The sequence below is a fragment of the Oncorhynchus kisutch genome, linkage group LG19 (genome assembly GCF_002021735.2).
Source record: "Oncorhynchus kisutch isolate 150728-3 linkage group LG19, Okis_V2, whole genome shotgun sequence".
Taxonomy (NCBI): Eukaryota; Metazoa; Chordata; class Actinopteri; order Salmoniformes; family Salmonidae; genus Oncorhynchus; species Oncorhynchus kisutch.
In genome coordinates this window covers 23,794,453-23,818,588 of record NC_034192.2, presented here as the reverse complement: position 1 = coordinate 23,818,588, position 24,136 = coordinate 23,794,453, and the positions used below count along the sequence as shown (strand labels likewise).

The following is a 24,136-nucleotide window of genomic DNA, read 5'->3' as shown; positions in this document are numbered from 1 at the left end:
GGTTTGGGATTAGTTGGACCACAGAATGAAGGAAAAGCAACCAACATGTGCTCAGCATGTGTGGAAACTCCTTCAAGACTGTTGGAAAACAATTCCAGGTGAAGCTGGTTGAGAGAATGTCAAGAGTGTGCCATGCTGTCATCAAGGCAAAGGGTGGCTACTTTGAAGATTCTAACATATAAACTGTATTTTGATTCGTTCAACACTGGTTTTGGTTACTACATGATTCTGTATGTGATATTTAATAGTTTTGATATCTTAACTATTATTCTACAATGTAGAAAATAGTAAAAATTAGGAAAAAGCCTTGAATTGTAGGGGTGTCCAAACTTTTGAATGGTACTGTATGTGCAATTTAAGCATTTTCAGTTAGGATTTTTTTATCAGACCCATATTGTACCCACACTGTATAATTAAATTAATGCAGCATTGCGTGAATCTTCCAGAAACATTGCTGCCACATTGTGTCTGTATGCCTGAGCTCCCAACAGTGCCCATGGCATTGTGCTTTATGCTGGATCGGCTGTGTGTCTTTCCAATTCTCATGCTTAATCATACACTGTCTTTTCAAAGGCTTGTAATTTTGCATTAATTCATCATGATTAAACTTTAATGACTTACTTCAATATATTAAATACTGATCCTGGTTTGTGGCTGTACTTGTATATTGCTGTGTCCGAAATCTGTCTTGCCTACTTATGAAAATTAAATACGGTGTACTAATTGTACTACAAACTAATTAGAAAGTACTCTGTCGTAGAAATGTATGCCGTAAGCAAAAAATATTAACATACTAGCCTCATCCATGCTGAGAATGCACCATTCATTCATTTTGGCACAGCCCGTCTCCTTATCCCCTTATCTGATGCAGTGAATCCATACTTGTTGAAAAGCCTAAATAATTTAGACTTTCTGGCATTTAAAGCTTACTCAATTGTCGAAGTTTCAAAGTCGAAGTTTACTATAAATGTTGATTTCCTATTTGTGCAAAGGCATACTCAATCAGTGCTGTTTAGAACGCAAATACAGGTATTCGGACAGGCCTAGTGTGTGTATAGTAGGGGAAGCATGGCTGTCACTCATGCGTCCACTCTCGTACCCCAGAACGCTTATCTGTCTCGTGTAACTGGGTTTGACAGCAAGGCATGCGGACACTCTGATCAGGGAGAGAGCCAATCAGCCTCAACATCTCTAATGCCACACAGGTGATGTCATCAAGACCATATAAACCATTAGGTCCTATATAAACCACTACCAGATCCATTGAAATGTGTGTCTAAATTCACAGCCACTGTGTGTGTCTGTGTGTGTGTGGGCTCTGTTGTTGATAGTTGTTGGCAGTGCTACAGTGCATTCGGAAAGTATCAGATCCCTTCCCTTTTTCCACATTTTGTTATGTTACAACCTTATTTTAAAATGGATTTTAAAATGGATTTTAAATCATCAATCTACACACAATACCCCATAATGACAAACTGAAAACATGTTTTTTAATTTTTTTTGCAAATGTATTCAAATATTAATTTACATTGAATAGGCCTTTATTGTAGAGTGGCCAGACGGAAGCCACTCCTCAGTAAAAGGCAAATGATAGCCTGCTTGGAGTTTGCCAAAAGGCAACTGTCATGACGTTGGCCTTGGGGTTAGGTTTATGACAGTCATAAATTCCTCTTCCCCCCTTTTTCCTCTCTACCCTACTGAGGTTACATTTGCAAAACCCTTGGTTAACATAGAGATTCTGGGAACGTCAGAATATGGGGGGAAATGAACTATATTCTGGTAATCCAACCAATAGAACATATGTGGTGGTACTTAATGAATATGATGTCAGTTCGGTTGTCATCTGAGACATTCTCATCAATGATAAGATGCCATAAACTCTACAGTGGAAAGTCTACACAGAGTTATCGGATTCACATGGAATTGTTGTTCAATTTAAATGTTTGAATATGAAATTATTTGTGAGGGGATGAAATGTGATTTTAGCTTCTAAAATGTGAGATGTGGTTTTCATAAGATAGGGCTGCTCACTCAGTGGCCCGCCCACGTGAAGATACAGAGATTGTAAACTATGAAACACACCCCCTTTCTCCCTTCCTATATAAAGCCTTGACGACAATAGAACTTCCTGTTCCGGGGATGTAGGACGACAGTCCTATGTCAAAATGGTTCAGATAATAACTACAGAACGAGGCCAACATCAGCGTGAGCCTTGGTTGCGAATGGTATGAACTTTGAACTCTTATTCACTACAGAAGTGATACCTCCTAGCCGTTGAGTTAGCAACCGCAGCTGCAAACGCAGGTTAGGAAGGAACAGACAGTTTCCCGTTTTGACCACGAGAGACATTCTTCAAAGGACTCGATTGGGCAACACGGCCTTCCATCTACCACCAACATACCGAAGCGCAGCTCAGAGTAAATATTTATTGCATTTTCCTTTTCCAAATGGGCGGTAATTTAGAATGCATACGATACTGTATTTACGATAGCACAGCTTCTCCCCTTTGTTCCTCAGTCTTCCCGATCTTTCACTCAACCCAGCCCCTTTTCTTTTGTGTATCAAGCTGTCATATCTGTTCCGCCCGCTAGGGACGTTTTCCTTTATGACGTAATTTGTTATCAAGTTATGCTGAATTGTGTGTATGTGTAATTCTGTGTGATTAGTTAGGTATTTAGTAAATAAATAATTAAACGCAATTTTGTATTGCTGATTCAACTTGTTAGCCAGGATTCGTGCAGATAAAAGAATTTACAACTTTCAGATGAAACTGAATTAAGGTGACGATTGATATTGACTACTATTGATGTAAAATATTACTAGGTCTTTAAGAGTTTATTTGGAAGATAACAGCTCTATAAATATTATTTCGTGGTGCCCGACTCTCTAGTTAATTACATTTACATTAGATTTAGCTCAATCAGGTGATATTAATTGCGGATAAATTATTTTATAGAATAGCATGTCTTATCACTTAATCTGGCATAGCCAAAGACACAACATACCTGGACTTTCAGACCATGAGAAACAAGATTCTCTGGTCTGTTTAAACCAAGATTGAACTTGAATGCCAAGCGTCACGTCTGGAGGAAACCTGGCACCATCCCTACAGTGAAGCATGGTGGTGCAGCGTCAAGGTGTAGGGATATTTTTCTGCAGCAGGGAGACTTGTCAGGATCGAGGGACAGATGAATGGAGCAAAGTAGAGAGAGATGCTTGACCTGCTCCAGAGCGCTGAGGACCTCAGACTGGGGCGAATGTTTACCCTCCAACAGGACAACAACCCTAAGCACACAGCCAAGACAACGCAGGAGTGGCTTCTGAACAAGTCTCTGAATGGAGTGGCTTTGGGACAAGTCTCCAGCCAGAGACCGGACTTGAACACGATCAAATATCTCTGGAGAGACCTAAAAATACTGTTCAGCGATGCTCCCCATCCAACCTGACAGAGCTTGAGAGGATCTGCAGAGAAGAATGTGAGAAACTCCCCAAATACAGGTGTGCCAAGCTTGTAGCGTCATACCCAAGAATACTTGAGGCTGTAATGGCAGCCAGATTTTTGAGGGGAAAAAACACATTTACTCCATTTTAGAATAAGACTGTACCGTGACAAAATGTTGGAAAAAGTCAAGTGGTCTGAATATTTTCCGAATGCACTGCATCTGAGTCTCTCCCTCCAGGAGACTGATGGCAGTAGTTGCGGTAGTAATCAAATGCTTGTGCAGGTGCTGTTCTGCTCCATCCTCTTATGTCAACAAGCAGCTCATCACTACCTCTTCTCCTCTCCTTTCCCCTTCAACCCTTCCCCAAACTGTCGATGTAAAGAACATACCTGGGTCATGCTCATTAGGACATCCAACGGAAAATATTTTCAATAATTTTGCAATGGACAACAGGTGGTTCAGTTAGTCCCTCCTTTTCAGTCTGTTTTCTTCAAATCCATACCTGTACTGAACTTCTCTTTGCTACAAGATTCACTATATATATATACAAAAGTATGTGGACAACCCTTGAAATTGGTGGATTCGGCTATTTCAGCCAAACCCATTGCTGACGGGTGTATAAAATTGAGCACACAGTCATGTAATCTCCAGAGACAAACATTTGCTGTAGAATGGCCTCACTTAAGAACTCAGTGACTTTCAACGTGGCACTGTCATAGGATGGCACCTTTCCAACAAGTCAGATCTTGTTAGAAATTATGTTGGTGATGGTCACTATCATGAGGAGCTGACCTGCATCTCCTTGCATTCCCTTGGTTTCTTTGGATCCTGAGGGGCCACATGTTTTTGTGGAACTGGGGTGTCCTGGGACCCCCATCATCCCCAAAGCTCCTCTCTCACCTTGACGACACAACAGCAGGTTTTGAGTCAATTTGAATTGAAGTCAGTTAGTTCAGTAAGTAAAGTAAAATTCATTAAATTATACATTTTTTCTTTCAGTTACTTCTCAATAAACCGAAAAGGAGAAACTATTAATTTCAAATGTTTATCCATCAAAAAATATATTATTCAAATCACTTCTGGCACGATTCAGACGTGTATGCCTTTCCTACATGTTTTGATTTAAGCACTTCCCAGTAGTTGGTATACAGACATACCTTAGGCTGGTGTAGCTCCCATGTACAAGCTGAATAAATGTAATTCAACTGCTGGAAACTCTCCCAACATATTTTCATTCAATAGGGTTTTAAGTACATTTATGTAAAGGCATCCCTTTAAATACAATGTACCATTAATTAGAATTGGTGGATTCGGATATGCAGCCAGACCGGTTGTTGACAGGTGTATTAAATCTCGCACATCTCCACACAATTTCCATAGACAAACACTGTAAGTAGAATGGCCTTACTGGAGAGCTCAGTGACTTTCTGCTTGGCACTGTCATAGGATGCCACCTTTCCAACAAGTCAATTTGTAAAATTTCAGCCCTGTTAGAGTTGCCGCGGTCAACTGTAAGAGCTGTTATTGTGAAGTGGAAACATCTAGAAGCAACAATGGCTCAGCCGCAATGTGTTAGGCAACACAAGCTCACAGAACAGGACCGCTGAGTGCTGAACCGCGTAGAGCATAAACATCGTCTGTCCTCAGTTGCAACACTCACTACCAAGTTCCAAACTGCCTCTGGAAGCAACGTCAGCACAAGAACTGTATGTCGGGAGCTTCACGAAATGGGTTTCCATGGCTGATCAGCCTCACACAAGCCTAAGATGACCATGCGCAATGCCAAGCGTTGTCTGGAGTGGTGTGAAACTCGCCACCACTGGACTCCAGAACAGAGGAAACGCATTCTCTGGAGTGATGAATCATGCTTCACCATCTGGCAGTCCGATGGATGAATCTAGGTTTGATGGATGCCAGGAGAACGCACCTATGCATAGTGCCAACTGTAAAGTTTGGTGGAGGAGGAATAATGGTCTGGGGCTGTTTTTCAGAGTTCGGGCTAGCTCCCTTAGTTCCAGTGAAGGGAAATCTTAACGCCACAGCATACAATGACATTATAGATGATTCTGTGCTTCCAACTTTGTGGCAACAGTTTGGGGAAGACCCATTCCTGTTTCAGCATGACAATGCCCCCTGTGCACAAAGCAAGGTCCATACAGAAATGGTTTGTCGAGATCGTTGTGAAAGAACTTGACTGGCCTGTACAGAGCCCTGACCTCAACCCCATCGAACACCTTTGGGATGAATTGGAAGGCCGGCTGCAAGCCAGGCTTAATCACCCAACATCAATGCCTGAGCCACTGTTGTATCAATATGTTTTGACCATGACAGTTTAGTCACCTCAACATGCTCAGTTTCCCCATTATTTATTACAAGATTTAGTTAAGGTTTAGGGTTTAGTGAAGTTCTTTCAGCAACAGAATATGATCGATAATGTCAAAAGCCACACTTAAGTCTAACAAAACAGCCCCCACATTTTCTCTCAGCCACAGTTTCTGAAATGCATTCCAGGTGACTACCTCATGAAGCTGTTTGAGAGAATGCCAAGAGTGTGCAAAGCTGTCATCAAAGCGTGGCTACTTTGAATAATCTCAAATATAAGAACCCGATGATCACTCTGAAATATCCAGAGTTCCTCTGTGGAGATGGAGAACCTTCCAGAAGGACATCCGTCTCTGCAGCAATCCATCAATCAGGCCTTTATAGTAGAGTGGCCAGACGGAAGCCACTCCTCAGTCAAAGGCACATGACAGCCCACTTGGAGTTTGCAAAAAGGCACCGAAAGCACTCTCAGACCATGAGAAGTCAAGATTGAACTTTGAATGCCTGAATGCTGAGCGCCACGTCTTGAGGAAACCTGGCACCATGAAGCATGGTGGTGGCAGCATCATGCTGTAGGGATGTTTTTCAGCGGCAGGGAATTGGAGACTAGTCAGGGTCGAGGGAAAGATGAACAGAGCAAAGTAGAGAGAGATCCTTGATGAAAACCTGCTCCAGAGCACTCAGGACCTCAGACTGGTGCAAATGTTAACCTTCCAACAAGATAACGACCTTAAACACACAGACAAGACATCGAAGGAGTTTGAATTTCCTTGAGTGGCTCAGCAAGAGCCCAGACTTGAACCCGATCGAACATCTCTAGAGAGACCTGAAAATTGCTGTGCAGCGACGCTTCCCATCCAACCTGACACTGTCAAAGCTGCTTCAACAAAGTACTGATTAAAGGGTCTGAATACTTATGTAGATTTCTAAAAACATGTTTTTGCTTGGTCCATATGTGGTATTGTGTGTAGATTGATGAGGAAAAACAACAATTTAATACATTTTAGAATAAGGCTGTAACATAGCAAAATGTGAAAAAACTCAAAGGGTCTGAATAATTTACAAATGCACTGTTTGTATGTCATTCAACCGTTTTAACCCTCATAAGTCTGCCGGCCCAGATGGCATCCCTAGCCATGCCCTCAAAGTATGAGCAGACCAGCTGGCAGTTGTGTATTTGGACATTTTCATCTCTCTCTAGCTCAGGGCGTTACCTCCTGTTCTTCGACTACAGCTCGGTCTTCAATACCATAGTGCCCTTTAAGCTCACTACAAAGCTCACAGCCCTGGGAATGAACTCCTCTCTATGCAATTGGGTCCTGGGCTTCCTGACGGGCTGTCCCCAGGTGGTGAAGGTAGGCAATGTTACCTGCTTGCTTCTCAACACCGGGACCCCACAAGGGTGCGTCCTCAGTCCCCTCCTGTACTCCCTGTATACCCACGACTGCAAGGACTCGTACAGTTCGAACTCAAGTTCAACTATTGGGTGCACACTGCCTGCCCTCCAGGACACCTACAACATCACATGTCGCATGAAGACCCCTCGCCCCCCTGAGTAGTGGTGTGCTGGTGCTCCAACCATAAATATTTTACAAAATCTAGAAAGGGTGCTCAGTCCTTGGAGTGTGTCACTGAATTGTTGAGAACAAAAGGTTCAAATTAAATACATTCAATAGTCCTTAATGCTGGTTTGAAAGTAAATGAAAATTGTGTTTTCTGTAGAAAATTGTGTTTTCTGTTTTCTGTAGAGAATCTGTAGGGGGAAGATTAATTGGGAATCTGAATCCAGGCAAGAGACAAGGTCAAGGTCACACACCTTTTTATGAACTACAGACAAGACACTAGCAACTAATTTATGACAGCTATGGTAGTGAAATATTGAGAGCATATGTAATCCACAGAGCAAACATTACACTACAAGGACCAGAGCTGTGTGGCACACACTCACAGACACTGACTTTGACCTCTCTCCTCGATTTCCGCAATAAGTAACGGTTTTTCCTCTCGACACCTCAACACATTCTTACATCTGTGACAAAACACACTCTAGCTGACACACCTGTTGTTATGTATGATTTGTGTGGTAAATACAGGTAAATTCTTTGATGTTATGTAAGAGTTGTTTAAATGTTGAGTTGGAACCACTAGTTGTGCTGATGGTGGGTGCACTGGTCAAGGCCTGGTAAGAGGCTGTAGGAGCTACTAAATTGCTGTATCTGAGTTGGTCACTGGCCTGTTTGCAGAGGCCTGGTGAGAGGCTGTAGGATTGACTAGCTAAGTTGTATTTTGACAGTTGGGGCGCGGCTGTAATTCGCTTTGCTAGCCTCCATGACCGGGCTCACACAATGGCTGTTGTGACATGGACTCAGTGGGAATCAGGGGTCTTAGTGATTTTCACAGGCCTGCGAGCTGGGAGAAAGACGGGCACAACAGCGTGTTCAGCACTGAGCTTCTGTCACATCCACTCTGAACACGCCAGTCAACACTGGCTCTATTTCCTAGTGCTGCACACACTCCCACTAAGACAAATACACACACAAGTAGACACGCATACAGTACATGTTCCCCGTCATACGCTTTTCAAATCCAGACACAAACACTCTCACAATGTAGTTTAATTCACTAGCATAACATTACCGTTTTATTCAAGTAAAACACACACTTTTACACTCACACTGTATGACTGTATCCACTAGGGTATTGGTTGACACTATGGCTAGAGTGTGTGTGTGGGAACAGCCTACTACAGTATAAACTAAGTCAGAGCTGTGCCTCCCTGGTATAGACCTTGACTCATAGAAATAGAACAACTTCCTACTTCACTCTTATGGGTTGCTACACCCACTATGGCTGCCATTCCACCATCACAGAAAATGTACTTGAATGGGAATTTCTCCTAGTAATTATATTTCTCTGCCTCTAGACCATGGCGACTAGAGACTAGACTCTGATCCATATTTTCTGTCTGATTCTAATATTTTAATCAGTGTGTGTGTGTGTGTGTGTGTGTGTGTGTGTACTTGCTACCTCCTACTGCCCCCTGTGACTTGAATGGGTCACACCCTAATTACAAAGTCTTCTGACTATGCAAAATCATTATATTGACTTATTGAATGTCTTCGAATGCATCATTTAATCTTTATAGGGATTACTGCCACCACCAATCAGTCACAGAAATAACCTGTACTGTATGTTGTCACAGTCTGTTTTTTACCAGGTTTGGTTATCTGCAAAGCGATAATCTCGGTTAACCCAGAACTAAAATCTTGAGCAATTTGGTCAGATGCTTATATTTCTGTTGTCTGTCCACAAAAGATTAAATAGGAGAAGCAAATAATCCTATACTAGATGTTAGTACTCTGTTATATATACTGAAAAATATATATAAACGTAACATGCAAAAATGTAAAAGATTTTACTGAGTTACAGTTCGTATAAGGAAATCAGTCAATTTAAATAAATTCATTAGGCCCTAATCTATGGATTTCACATGACCAGGAATAAATATATGCATCTGTTGGTCACATATACCTAAAAAATGGTAAGAGCATGGATCAGAAAACCAGTCAGTATCTGGTGTGACCATCATTTGCTCATGCAACACATCTCCTTCGCATGGAGTTGATTGTGCCTGTGGAATGTTGTCCCGCTCTTCTTCAATGGCTGTGCAACATTGCTGGATATTGGCGGGAACTGGAACACAATGGCGTACACATTGATCCAGAGCATCCCAAACAGGCTCAATGGGTGACATGTCTGGTGAGCATGCAGACCATGGAAGAACTGGGACATTTTCAGCTTCCAGGAATTGTGTACAGATCCTTGCAACATGGGGCCTTTGATTATCATGCTGAATGAAACATGAGATGGTGGATGAATAGCACGCCAATGGGCCTCAGGATCTTGTCACGGTATCTCTGTGCATTCAAAATGCCATCGATAAAATGCAATTGTGTTTGTTGTCCGTAGCTTATGCCTACCCATACCATAACCTGACTGCCATCATGGGGCACAATGTTGAAATCAGCAAACCACTCGCCCACACGACCCCATATACAGTACGTGGTTTGCGGATGTGAGGCCAGTTGGATGTGCTGACAAATTCTCTAAATCGACATTGGAGGCGGTTTATGGTAGAGAAATTAACATTACATTTTCTGGCAATAGCTCTGGTGGACATTCCTGCAATCAGCATTCCAATTGCACTCTCCCTCAACTTGTGGCAATGTGTCGTGTGACAAAACTGCACATTTTAGAGTGGCCTTTTGTTGTCTCCAGCACAAGGTACACCTGTGTAATGATCATGCTGTTTAGTCAACTTATTGATATGCCACACATGTCAGGTGGATGGATTATCTTGGCAAAAGAGAAATGCTCACTCACAGGGGTGTAAACTAATTTGTGCACACCATTTGAGAGAAATAAGCGTTTTGTGCAGATGGAAGATTTCTGGGATTTTTTTTTCAGCTCATGAAACATGGGATGAACACTTTACATGTTGCATTTTTTTTCAGTGTATATCATGTGCTCAGTAGGGGTTTCTAAAGACTTTCTATTAACTCCCTGTTTCAGTCAGTTTTCTTCCAACTGGTGCCTAACAAACATGACACAGGGCACAATGTTGTGGAACATCAGTTCAGATATAAATATATGTTGAAGACAAGGCATCCCTCTCTGACAGACCAGCTTTATTTGTGCTATAGACTTGTCGGAAGTTAACAGACACTTAGGTTGGAATCATTAAAACTTGTTTTTCAATCACTCCACAAATATCTTGTTAGCAAACTAGTTTTGGCAAGCCGGTTAGGACACCTACTTTGTGCATGGCACAAGTACTTTTTCCCAACAACTGTTTACAGACAGATTATTTCACTTATAATTCACTGTATCATAATTCCAGTGGGTCAGAAGTGTACATACACTAAATTGACTGTGCCTTTAAACAGCTGGGAAATTCCAGAAAATTATGTCATGGCTTTAGAAGCTTCTGATAAGCTAATTGACATCATTTGAGTGAATTGGAGGTGTACCTGTGGATGTATTTCAAGGCCTACCTTCAAACTCAGTGTGCGCAAAGTGCAAATCAATCCCAGAACAACAGCAAAGGACTTTGTGAAGATGCTGGAGGAAACATGTACAAAGGTATCTCAGTAAAAATGAGTCCTATGTCGACATAACCTGAAAGGCCGCTCAGCAAGGAAGAAGCCACTGCTCCAAAACCGCCATAAAAAAGCCTGACTACGGTTTGCAACTGCACATGGGGATGAAGTTCGTACTTTTTGGAAAGATGTCCTCTGGTCTGATGAAACAAAAATAGAAGTGTTTGGCCATTATGATCATCGTTATGTTTGGAGGAAAAAGGGGGAGGCTTGCAAGCCGAAGACACCATCCCAACCATGAAGCACGGGGGTGACAGCATCATGTTGTGGGGTTGCTTCGCTGTAGGAGGGACTGCTGCACTTCACAAAATAGATGGCATCATGAGATAGGACAATTATGTGGATATATTGAAGCAACATCTCAAGACATCAGTCAGGAAGTTAAAGCTTGGTCTCAAATGGGTCTTCCAAATGGACAATGACCCCAAGCATACTTAAGTATAAGTTGTGTATAAGTTGTGGCAAAATGGCTTAAGGACAACAAAGTCAAGGTATTGGAGTGGCCATCACAAAGCCCTGACCTCAACCCTATAGAAAATTTGTGGGCAGAACTGAAAAAGCGTGTGCGAGCAAGGAGGCATACAAACCTGACTCAGTTACACCATCTCTGTCAGGAGGAATGGGCCAAAATTCACCCAATTTATTGTGGGAAGCTTGTGGAAGGCTACCCAAAACGTTTGACCCAAGTTAAGCTATTTAAAGGCAATGCTACCAAATACTAATTGAGTGTATGTAGACTTCTGACCCCCTGGGTATGCGATGAAAGAAATTAAAGCTGAAATAAATAATTATCTCTATTATTGAAATTTCACATTCTTAAAATAAAGTTTTGATCATAACTGACCTAAGACAGGGACATTTTACTTGGATTAAATGTCAGGAATTGTGAAAAACTGAGTCTAAATGTATTTGGCTAAGGTGTATGTAAACTTCCGACTTGAACTATAAGTGACTGGGGGGGGGGTAGCAAAATGAGAAATTGTGTTTTTTAAATTGGACAAAAGTAGAGAATCAGAGCTAGAAAATGTTACACAATATCATACACTACAGTTGAAGAACAATGGGAAGGTAATTATGCTTTGAAAGTTGATCAACTTGTAACCCCACTTTTGAGAAAATGGTCCTTGAATGTTTTGGTACACCTACTGGAGAGCTCCTCTTTGTCTACACCCATTCAGCTTAATTTACACCCTCTTAAGTCTTAACTCCACCTATCTCTTTAAGCATTCACATGTGAGGCCATGTGCTATACAGAGTGAGTACGGTAGTGTAAGAAAACAAGCTCTACTTTCTATAGGTACGCCAATCTGTAGAGAGCTGACTAGCTCTACTTTCTATAGGTACGCCAATCTGTAGAGATCTGACGAGCTCTACTTTCTATAGGTCCGCCAATCTGTAGAGAGCTGACTAGCTCTACTTTCTATAGGTACGCCAATCTGTAGAGCTGACTAGCTCTACTTTCTATAGGTACACCAATCTGTAGAGCTGACTAGCTCTACTTTCTATAGGTACGCCAATCTGTAGAGAGCTGACTAGCTCTACTTTCTATAGGTACACCAATCTGTAGAGAGCTCTGAAGTAATTGACAATTCTGTATGGCACCATATACACACGCACAGTCCACTCCTTTATGAACTCAACCTGTGAATGATTAAGCATCCATTTACAATTTTCACAAAACATTTATATTATTTGAGTGTTTTCTGTCGCTTGTATATGGACTCTATCCATAGATCTTTAGATTGTTATGAAACGGGGTCCACTTTGTCAAAATAATAAAGTCACGAACATCAGACCTGAACATCAGACCATCAGACCTGATGATTAAAGCTTTTTATTTAGCATGGTGTTATGATTGAATAGTTCTTTCAACAGCTATTTATAAGTTAGTGATATAACGTTGAAGCAGAAGGAATTTCATATTTTATTCTGATAATTGTCTTTAAGATGTGTGTGTATATATATATATATATATACACAATATAATACCCCTCTTTACTTGGAGATACTGCTGCTTCTTCCCAAGAGACCTGGAGCCAGCTGCTGCTGTTGTACAAGTTGTTGTTGTGCTGGTGGGTTCCCATGCTAACACATATGGATGTTTCCAGGATCGTGTTCATTAGGGTACGCAACAGAAAACATTTGGAACAGAAAAGGAGCGTTTCTTATTGAACAAGTCCACATAGTCCCTCCGTTTCAGACTGTTTTCTTCTGTTTGGTGCCCAGTGAACACGACCAGGGGTGTCTGAAATGACGCTATGGTGCACTTTTGGCTTGTTCCCAAAATTCTGCACTATGTAGGGAACAGGGTGACATTTCAGCTCAGCCCCAGGTTCCACTGATTAAGAGATGATCCCTCTCCATCACAAGCACACATGTTCAGGAGAAACATCATCCCATATCACTTTAAATGTATCCTCTCTCGCACTCAATCACACACATATTCAACATGGATGAAGAAATGGAGAAAAAAAAATACATGTACATATTCATCCCTTCACTGATATTTATGAGAGCTAAAAGGATGAAGCATTATTCCAAGATGGCTGCCCACATGGGGTTAACAGTTAGAAGGTTACAGCACCCCCACCTTCACAGGATGGAATATCCTCCTTGATGTTTAAGTGAACCAAACCAGCTCCAACTTTTATGATCAGGAAGGTTGGGAGTGGCGAGGCCGGAGCAGATTCGGAGTACACACACAATCGACATTCCATGTGGACAGATTTTGTTCTCTCGTTCTCTCATGTCCTCTCTCTCCAGCTCTGTTCCTAGTGTTATCACTTCTCAAAATGAATAGTGTTCTCATTTGGTTTGTTTCTAGCTCGTTAGCTAGCTAGCTAAGGTTAAGTTAGCTGACTAGCCAGATCAATTACAGGAAAATAAACTCACAACAAGATAATTCTTTACAAGTTTATGGCAAGCTAATTACAGAAAATAGCTTATGGTTGTGGTTGAGACAAAATAAAAGCCCGGCAGTCTACTGGAGAATTTTTGAACTTGGACACTGTCTTGTTGGCCTAACGTTATATCTTTACGGTACAGTGAAATAGTTACTTGCATAGTGGAGTCTTTTGTTGAAACATGTAGCTAGTAAGCTAGCTAGTGTAACAATAAACCATTATCTCAACTCATAACGTTACTACCCTGTATGCATCTGCTGGTAGCTAAAGTTAACCAACAAGCTAGGTTCAATGTTAGCTGGCTAGTTAACACTAGGCAATAACTAGCAATGCAAATGTCTCTGAGATACAAATACTATTACTACACAGATCATGCATGTAATGTTAGCTAGCCAGCCAGCCAGCTAACATTAGCTAGCTAGCTAATAGACTCTCATCCATATACAAATAAAATTCTCCCTGAAGCTTGGACAGCAGAGTCCCTGTACATCTGCCGACAACATCTGAAATGCTACCTCTTCAAACAGTATCTGAAATAATCCTCCTCCTCACCTCAACCGCCCCCCCCCCAAAAAAAATAATAATAATACAAATTATACAAATCAAATCAAATGTATTTATATAGCCCTTTGTACATCAGCTGATATCTCAAAGTGCTGTACAGAAACCCAGCCTAAAACCCCAAACAGCAAGCAATGCAGGTGTAGAAGCACGGTGGCTAGGAAAAACTCCCTAGAAAGGCCAATACCTAGGAAGAAACCTAGAGAGGAACCAGGCTATGTGGGGTGGCCAGTCCTCTTCTGGCTGTGCCGGGTGGAGATTATAACAGAACATGGCCAAGATGTTCAAATGTTCATAAATGACCCGCATGGTCGAATAATAATAAGGCAGAACAGTTGAAACTGGAGCAGCAGCACAGTCAGGTGGAAGTTGAAACTGGAGCAGCAGCATGGCCAGGTGGACTGGGGACAGCAAGGAGTCATCATGTCAGGTAGTCCTGGGGCATGGTCCTAGGGCTCAGGTCAGTTGAAACTGGAACAGCAGCATGGCCATGTGGACTGGGGACAGTCACTATACACTAAAACAGCACTTGCACTTGACACCCCCCCTTCTAGCTCTGACTCTACTGACTCCTACTTTATTGAGGAAAAATGTACTTTCTATGCCTGTGATATGTGGTTATCCCACCTAGCTATCTTAAGATGAATGCACAAACTGTGAGTCGCTCTGGATAAGAGCGTCTGCTGAATGACAAACATTTAAAATGGTAAATCAATTGTATTTATAATGCCATTTTTACATCAGCAGATGTCAGAAAGTACTATACAGAAACCCAGCCTAAAATCCCAAACAGCAAGCAATGCAGATGTAGAAGCACGGTGGCTAGGAAAAACTCCCTAGAAAGGCAGGAACCTAGTAAGGAACCAAGAAAGGAACCAGGTTCTGATGGGTGGCCAGTCCTCTTCTGGCTGTGCCGGGTGGAGATTATTAGAGTACATGGCTATTAATCCGAACTCATCTCTTAGCATGTCCAGCCCACCCATTATCTCAGCCAATCATGGCTGGCGGGAAAGTATTTTTCCGTGGCTAACCTAACTAGGCTCGCAATTTAACAATTGTATTTGTATTTAAAGATGGCATACCATGATGTTAATGCACATGAAAGTTCACATGTTCCAGAAGGCATTTCTGCCAAAAAATGCAATTTGATCAAAAAAATTATGTTTACGTTCAAATGCCTCTCTTGTAAAGTACTGACGCGCAACATATGCCCAGTTTCCTGAAACGAGTCACATATATTAGTCATCCCAGCTTTATTCATGATATTTACAGTATATGTATTTGACCTCCACTGTTTGTGACGTGTCACTGTCATGTCCAGAGTGTTCCAGGAGCTTTAGGACGACATGGTCCTCAGGGGCCACCAGGGTTCCCGGACCCCCTCTTGGAGAGAAGGGACAACGAGGAGACGAGGGCTTCCCTGCCGTATCTGGACCGAAAGGGGACGTGGTAAATTAAATACCTTACATTTAGGCTTTCAGTGTCATAATGATAAGGAGAAAGAGAGAGACAAGGAGAAAGAGAGAGAGAGATCATGAAAAGGTTAAAGAAATATTAGATATTGTGTGTGTGTGCGTTCTGACTTATGATCTGTTTCTGCTTTTTTCAGGGTATCGCTGGCGTACCGGGATATCCTGGACTAGATGGTGTCCCGGTGAGTGTATGTGGGGAATCCAAGCATGTATGCACATGTGTGCACACCAATTCCTTGCCATGGCACATATTAGGTTAGCTTATGAACTGCAAACTACTCTCTGCTCATTACTCATTACGGCACATATTAGGTTAGCTTATGAACTGCAAACTACTCTCTGCTCATTACTCCATAGTAATATGTCATTCCTATGCCTTTTGGACCTCAAAACTGTTGAGTAATTTGTTTTATATTTTTCATTTCTTTAGTATATCAGAAAAAAACTGGTTTGACTTTTAGAAAAAAACATATTGGTCAAGCTCAGGCTGTTAAAACCAGTTGCGACGAGCAAATCCGTATCCGGGAGCGTAATCATAGCCTCAAATGCATTAGCATAACGCAACAGACATAAATACCCCTAGAAACTTTTTCTATTCATGAAAATCGCAAATGAAATGAAATAAATATATTCAAACACAAGCTTAGCCTTTTGTTAACAACACTGTCATCTCAGATTTTCAAAATATGAGTTACAGCCAACGCTAGACAAGCATTTGTGTAAGTTTATCATGGCATAATGCTATGCTAGGCTCTGCTGGCAGCAGGCAACATTTTCACAAAAATAAGAAAAGCAACCAAATTAAATCATTTACCTTTGAAGAACTTTGGATGCTTTCACTCAGGAGACTCCCAGTTAGATAGAAAATGTTCCTTTTTTCAAAAAATATTATTTTTGTAGGCGAAAAAGCCCCGTTTCTTCACCATGCTTGGCTGAGAAATCGACCGAAAAATGCTACAACTATAACGCCAAACTTTTTTAAACGTTGTTTAGGATCCATCCTCAAGGTGTTTTTAACAAATATATTCGATAATATATCCTTCGAGGCAGTTGGTTTCTCATAAGAATTGATTGGAAAAATGGCTACCTCAGTATTTTACGCAAGTTTTTCTGCGGGAGACCACATGCCATATATGGTCCCTTACAGCCATTCTTCAAGGGAAATGCCTAAAAAGACGTCACAATGCTGTAGACACCTTGGGGAGAAACGTGGAAAATGTAAGCTCATTCGTAGCTCATTCACAGCCATATAAGGAGTCATTGGCATGAGGCGGTTTAAAAAAATGTGGCACTTCCTGGTTGGATTTTTATCTGGGTTTCGCTTGTAACATCAGTTCTGTGGCACTCACAGACAATATCTTTGCAGTTTTGGAAATGGCAGAGTGTCTTCTTGCCAAAGCTGTCAATTATATGCATAGTCGAGCATCTTTTCGTGACAAAATATCTTGTTTAAAACGGGAACGTTTTTCATCCAAAAATTTAAATAGCGCCCCCTAAATCCAACTGGTTAAATACAAATTGTTCACCCATGTTAGTTGCATAATCCTAACAGTGTGAAACCTAACAGGGTGAACATTTGGAACCTAAATTAGCCATAGCTCCGTGGGTGATTGAGATTGAGCTAGTATAAAGGGTAAATATGGTAAACACTGAAAGATTTTATTTATTTATTTCTCAACAAAAAAAGAAACGTCCCTTTTTCAGGACCCCTCAAAGATAATTCCTAAAAATCCAAATAACTTCACAGATCTTCAATTGGAGGTGGAGGGTCCGTTATGGTCTGGAGCGGTGTGTCACAGCATCATAATTTGCAAATAAATTCATAAAAAATCCTACAATGTGATTTTCTGGATTTTTTTTCTCATTTTGTCTTTCATAGTTGAAGTGTACCTATGATGAAAATTACAGGCCTCTCATCTTTTTAAGTGGGAGAACTTGCACAATTGGTGGCTGACTAAATACTTTTTTGCCCCACTGTAGCTGATGTGTTCCTTTACATAGGGATCCAGGTTCAGACATTCATCAAGCCAGCTGATGGGAGGGAGAGATGGGAATGAGGGGAAAATCTTTCTTGTAAAGTTAGGAATCTGCAGGTACCTGAAGAATTGCATCTGGGGTACACTGTGCTCTCTAACTAGATGTTCAAAGGAGGTACATTTACGCTCATAGAAAATGTATTTTACACTCTTCAATATTTTCTGAAACCATAGCTGGAAAACTGTGTCTATGAGGGAGGGTGTGAAGAGTGGGTTGGAAATAAAAGGCATGGATGAGATAGCTTGTCTATGTCCAAAGTGGGTCCTAAACTGAGACCATATCCTGAGTGAACTTTTCACAATAGGGTTGTTTGAGTGGTATTGTTTGCTTGGTAGGGGTGCAAAGACAATGTTTGACATGAGTGCTTTTCCATAAGGAACCACACCTGTCCTTCCCCCTCTAAGAATGTAGAGACCCAAAAGGTTATCTTGTGAATATTAGCAGCCCAATAGTAATGGAGGAAATTGGGTAGGGCAAGACTCCCCTCTCTTTTCTGTCTCTCCAAAAACGCTGTACGCAACTGTGGGATCTTTTTTATTCCAAATGAAAGTAGAAAAATGTCTATCCAGTTCTTTAAAAAATAATTTTGCTATAAAGATGGGAATAGTCTGATGGGAATAGTTGAGTGATATGGGGAGTGTCAACCAGCGATTGAGGTCTTGCTTAGCCTTCTCCAAGGCTGGCTTGAAATTAAAATTGAACAGAGAGAGCTACCGTAAAGGAAATGAATCCAACAATTGCTTACTCATTGAGCGTAAAGAGTAAGCTTTTTGTGAAATTTATTTTGTAACCTGAAACATTGCTAAATCTGGAAATGATATCAATAGCGATTGAGATAGACGTGATTGGGTCTGAGATATACAGTAGGAGGTCATCAGCATACAGAGACAGTTTGTGGACCTGCCCCTCCTAGACTTATACATGTTGTCCCTGCGCCACCTCTCAGGGAGATGGCTAGGGGTTCGATGGCTATATCAAACAGGACAGCCCTGCCGATTTCCTCAATGCAGGGAGAAATATTGTGAGAGAGTGCTGTTAGTACAAACAGATGCCTGAGGAGCTGAATACAGGGCCTTTATACACAAGACAAAAGTAGGGCCAAATCCAAATGTCATTGGAAAACTTAATGATGGTGTTGGAGTCGTGCGTGGCCACATAGTTGTGGGTGAACAGGGAATACAGGAGGGGACTAAGCATGCACCCGTGAGGGGCCCCCTTGTTGTGAATCAGCATGGCAGATGTGTTGTTGCCTATCCTTACCACCTGGGAGCGGCCCGTCAGGAAGGTGGTGTTTAGTCCCAGGTTACTTAGTTTAGTGATGAGCTTTGACGGCACTATGGTGTTAAACGCTGAGCTATAGTCAACGAACAGCATTCTCACATACGTGTTCCTTTTGTCCAGGTGGGAAAGGGCGCTGTGGAGTGCAATGGAGATTGCGTCATCTGTGCATCTGTTGGGGTGGTATGCAAATTCAAATCAAATCTAGCAGATGTTAATGCGAGCGTAGCGAAATGCTTGTGCTTCTAGTTCCGACAATGCAGTAATAACCAACAAGTAATCTAGCTAACAATTCCAAAACTACTACCTTATAGACACAAGTGTAAGGGTATAAAGAATATGTACATAAAGATATATGAATGAGTGATGGTACAGAGCGGCATAGGCAAGATACAGTAGATGGTATTGAGTACAGTATATACATATGAGATGAGTATGTAAACAAAGTGGCATAATTAAAGTGCCTAGTGATACATGTATTACATAAAGATGCAGTGGGTTGTAGTGGGTATAGTGTTTCTGGGATGATGGTGTTGATGTGAGCCATGACCGGCCTTTCAAAGCACTTCATGACTACAGATGTGAATGGTACAGGGTGGTAGTCATTTAGGCAGGTTACCTTGGCGTTCTTTGGCACAGGGACTATGGTGGTCTGCTTGAAACATGTAGGTATTACAGGGAGAGGTTGAAAGTGTAATTGAAGACACTTGTCAGTTGGGCAGCGCATGCTCTGAGTATGCGTCCTGGTAATCCTTCTGGCCCTTCGATCCTGTGAATGTTGACCTGTTTAAAGGTCTTGCTCACATCGGCTAATGAGAGCGTGATCACACAGTCGTTGAAACAGCGGCCAACTGCCATGCTCTGGGCAGAAAGACAGATTTTTCCAACTTGCTGGCTCGGGGATTTGAACCAGCTACCTGTCAGTTACTGGCCCAATGCTCTTAACCGCTGGATCTGAACCCTGCCCTGTGCAGCTGTGTCCTGGACTTCCTGATGGTCCGCCCCCAGGTGGTGAAGGTAGGAAACAACACAACCACTTCACTGATCCTCAACACAGGGGCCCCACAAGGGTTCGTGCTCAACCCCCTCCTGTACTCCTTGTTCAACCATGACTACGTGTCCACGCACGCCTCCAACTCAATCATCAAGTTTGCAGACCACACAACAGTAGTAGGCCTGATTACAAACAATGACGAGACAGGCTACAAGGAGGAGGTGACTGCCCGGGGAGAGTGGTGCCAGGAAAATAACATTTCACTCAACGTCAACAAAACAAAGGTGCTGATCGTGGACTTCAGGGAACAGCAGAGGGAGCACGCCCCTATCCTCATCGACGGGACCTCAGTGGAGAAGGTTGAAAGCTTCAAGTTCCTCGGCGTACACATCACTGACGATCTGAAATTGTCCACCCACACAGACAAGGTGGACCATTTTAGGATAATAGTGGACGATATTGCCACTCCTATCTGCCACATCTTAAATTTAAGCCCACTAGAAAGTGTGTGCCCCCAGGCTTGGAGGGAAGCAAAAGTGATTCCCTCCAAGTGATCCCTGGCCTGAGAGTTATGCCTGTAAGTTCCTACCTTTATCTAGCTACTTGCTCACTTTCACATGTTTTTCTGTACACACTATGAAAAGGGATGATTTAATATTATTCCATGCCACAATTACATATTCTGTAACCTCCCTTGTGTTTATAGCATCCTAAATCACATGAAACACTAGTACACAGCCCTCTCCATAGGCTAGCTAGAATTGTGTCAAACTAAATCACTTTCTCTCATTAATTATCTCTCTCCCTCTACCTCTCCCTCTCCATGTCACTTTCCCAGGGACAGAAAGGAAGATCATTGCCAGGACAGAAAGGAGATGAAGTGAGTAACCCACAAGTGTGTCCATGACATCCCTCAAGTATGGCAATCAGCTCTTGTGCTGCCACTCCATAAGGGTGCGGATTGTAGTGATCTTAATAACGATCGCCCCATTTCAAGACTTCCTTGTCAAGCTAAGATTCTTGAATCCTTAGGAAATGTACAACTTTGCTCTTTTTTATCTGAGAAATGTATTTAAAATGTAAACCAATCAGGGTTTAGGCCTGGGCATAGCACCATTACAGCAGCCACTTTAAGTCTTAATGATCTTCTCAATGCTGTAGACACTAAAATCAAATGTGCTGCTATGTTTGTACACCTGTCAAAAGATTTTGATACTGTTGATCATGCTATTTTATTGAATAAGTTGTCCTCGATAGGCCTGAGCGCTGACACCTGTTCATGGTTTCATGATTATCTTTGTGACAAAATTCAGGCCATCATGATTGATGGGGTTATGTTTGAATTTCTTGAAGTACATGAAGGTGTACCACAAGGTGTCGATTTTGGAACTTTTTCTCTCACTATTTTTATAAACACTATTGGTCAAGCTGTTAAAAATGGAAAAGTTAATCTTATATGCGGATGATACTATTATGTATGCTATTGCCCCAACTGTTGATCTGGCTGTGTCAAAACTACAGTCAGGTTTTATAGCTATCCAGGAATCCCTTGCTGATTTAAAACTTGTGCTTAAAATAAGGGCAAAACAAAATACATGTTTTTAAACACTCGTAGTTCATCTGAAACATTCTTACGAGTTCACTCATTACATGGTTCTCCAATTGAACGTGTTCCCTCATATAAATATTTAAGCATTTGGATTGATATGGAGTTTACGTTTAAAAAACATATAGATGAGCTGGTTACACAGCTAAGATTTAAAGTTGGCTTTTTCTACAGAAACAGATCGTGCCTCTCTAAGCAGTGGGAAACAGATTATTCACTCAAACTTTTATCTGTTCTTGATTATAGTGATATTATTTATGAAAGTGCAGCTGCTACTACTCTTAAACATTGGGATGCCATCTAACATGGTGCACTACGTTTTGTTACAGGTGATGGTTTTGATACTCACCACTGTATCCTGTATCAAAAGGTTTGCTGGAGATCTGTTTACAGGGCCCTACTTCATAAACTTCCATCTTATCTAACTTTTCGGTTGAAGTATAGACACCTGAGATGCGTAACCCATTCACAGGATTGGTCAACTCTTGAGGTTCCTAGGGTCTCCACCGAGCGGTAAATCTGCTTTTATTTTAATGCACCGTATTGCTGGAACAAAATTCAAAATATTATTTTGATGTTCTGGTGCCGTTAGGTCAATTTAAAGCGTTGATTGGGGACTTATTTGTGAAGGAATGTATTTGTTTTTCTGGTTGATTTGTGACGTTTTACTTGTACTTCCCATGACAGTTTTTTATGTATGTTTATGATGTATCATACAAGGCAGGTTTGAAAGAGAGACCTACGTCTCGATATGTCTTCTCTGTTAAAATAAATAATAAAGGTTGTTTATCTAATGAGAATATATTCTCAGTCAAATAAAATAATGTAAAAAATAAATAAAAGTTTAAAATGTGTGTGTATGAATGCGCTGACAACCTCGCCTGTGTGTGTATGTTTTCAAGGGATCCCCAGGACCCTTTGAGTTTGTGGACCCCCCAGAAGACTACTAAATTAAAGAAAGACAGGTATGTTTGCTATAGCATTATTCTCATTGGTTGTGTGTGGGGTGGCAGGTACTCTAGAGGTTAGAGAGGCGGACCAGCAGCTCGAAGGTTGCTGGTTCAAGCTCTGGGGCGTGCATCACAAAACTGTGAATGGAACTCAAATGGCAGCTGGAAGGCTGCTGGTCTCTGATCCCAGGTACCATCTCCTGCCTTTGTGCCCTTGCGAAAGGCACTTAATCCCAACAAATAGCTCCATCTAGGGGGGCTGTACTGTAGCTGACCCTGTGCCTCTTAACATGTATGGGGTTGTTGGGAAAGGCAAAATACCAATGTATGTTCTAAACAATATACATTAAAGTATCTATTCTATATGTTATTTCATGATTCTTATTGGTTGCCTTTTTTTAAGATTCTTTGGAAGCTCTATGATGAAACTGGCTCTCATGAGGACCGCCACAGGAAAGGAAGACCCAGAGTTACCTAGGCTGAGGATAAGTTAGTTAGACCAGCAGCCTCAGAAATTGCAGCCCAAATAAATACCGAGTTCAAGTCAATCAATCAAATTTATATATAAAGCCCTTCTTACATCAGCTGATGTCAAAGTTCTGTACAGAAACCCAGCCTAATACCCCAAACAGCAAGCAATGCAGGTGTAGAAGCACAGAAGAAAAAGACACATCTCAACATCAACTGTTCAGAGGAGAATGTGTGAATCAGGCCTTCATGATCAAATTGCTGAAATGAAACCACTACTAAAGGACACCAATAATAAGAAGATAATTGCTTGTTGTTTTGTTAAGGTTAATGCTATTATACTTTGCAAAACCACCGTCAATTACATCTATTATCATCAACAATTTCCCAATTACTTGTCCTACTTGCCTACTTGCAATGGTACACTTACACATTACTGTTTTTATTCCCGTACATTTTTTATTTTTTATTCAAACAGTCTTAGAAACTTCAGAGTGTTTTCTATCCAAATCTACTAATGATATGCATATTTTATATTCTGGGGATGAGTGGCAGGAAGTTGAATTTGGGCACGCTATTTATCCAAAAGTGACAATGCTGCCCCCTATTCCGAAGAAGTTTTAAGTAAAAAAATAAAAACAACAGTAAAAAGACAGTGAAATCACTAGCGAGGCTATAAAAGTAGCGTGGCTAAATACAGACATCGGTTAGTCAGGCTGATTGAGGTAGTATGTATATGTAGATATGGTTAAAGTGACTATGCATATATGATGAACAGAGAGTAGCAGTAGCGTAAAGAGGGGTTGGCGGGTGGTGGGTGGCGGGACACAATGCAGATGGCCCGGTTAGCCAATGTGCGGGAGCACTGGTTGGTCGGGACAATTGAGGTAGTATGTACATGAATGTATAGTAAAAGTGACTGTATATATATGATAAACAGAGA

General features: G+C 41.5%; 1 protein-coding gene across 2 annotated transcripts in view; it reads left to right on the top strand.

Moving 5' to 3' along the window:
- LOC116355068 (collagen alpha-2(IV) chain-like) overlaps window positions 1–24,136 on the top strand; it is a 66,328-nt gene that overhangs the window by 23,453 nt on the left and 18,739 nt on the right. The window contains exons 3-6 of one of the 2 annotated variants that reach the window (XM_031798317.1): window positions 15,710–15,837; window positions 15,998–16,042; window positions 21,008–21,049; window positions 22,678–22,740. In XM_031798317.1, coding sequence (XP_031654177.1) covers window positions 15,710–15,837; window positions 15,998–16,042; window positions 21,008–21,049; window positions 22,678–22,725 — 263 coding nt within the window. In that variant the 3' untranslated portion in view covers window positions 22,726–22,740. Of the gene's footprint in view, window positions 1–15,709; window positions 15,838–15,997; window positions 16,043–21,007; window positions 21,050–22,104; window positions 22,472–22,677; window positions 22,741–24,136 lie in introns of those variants that run through there. The other variant, XM_031798316.1, reaches the window with a different exon arrangement.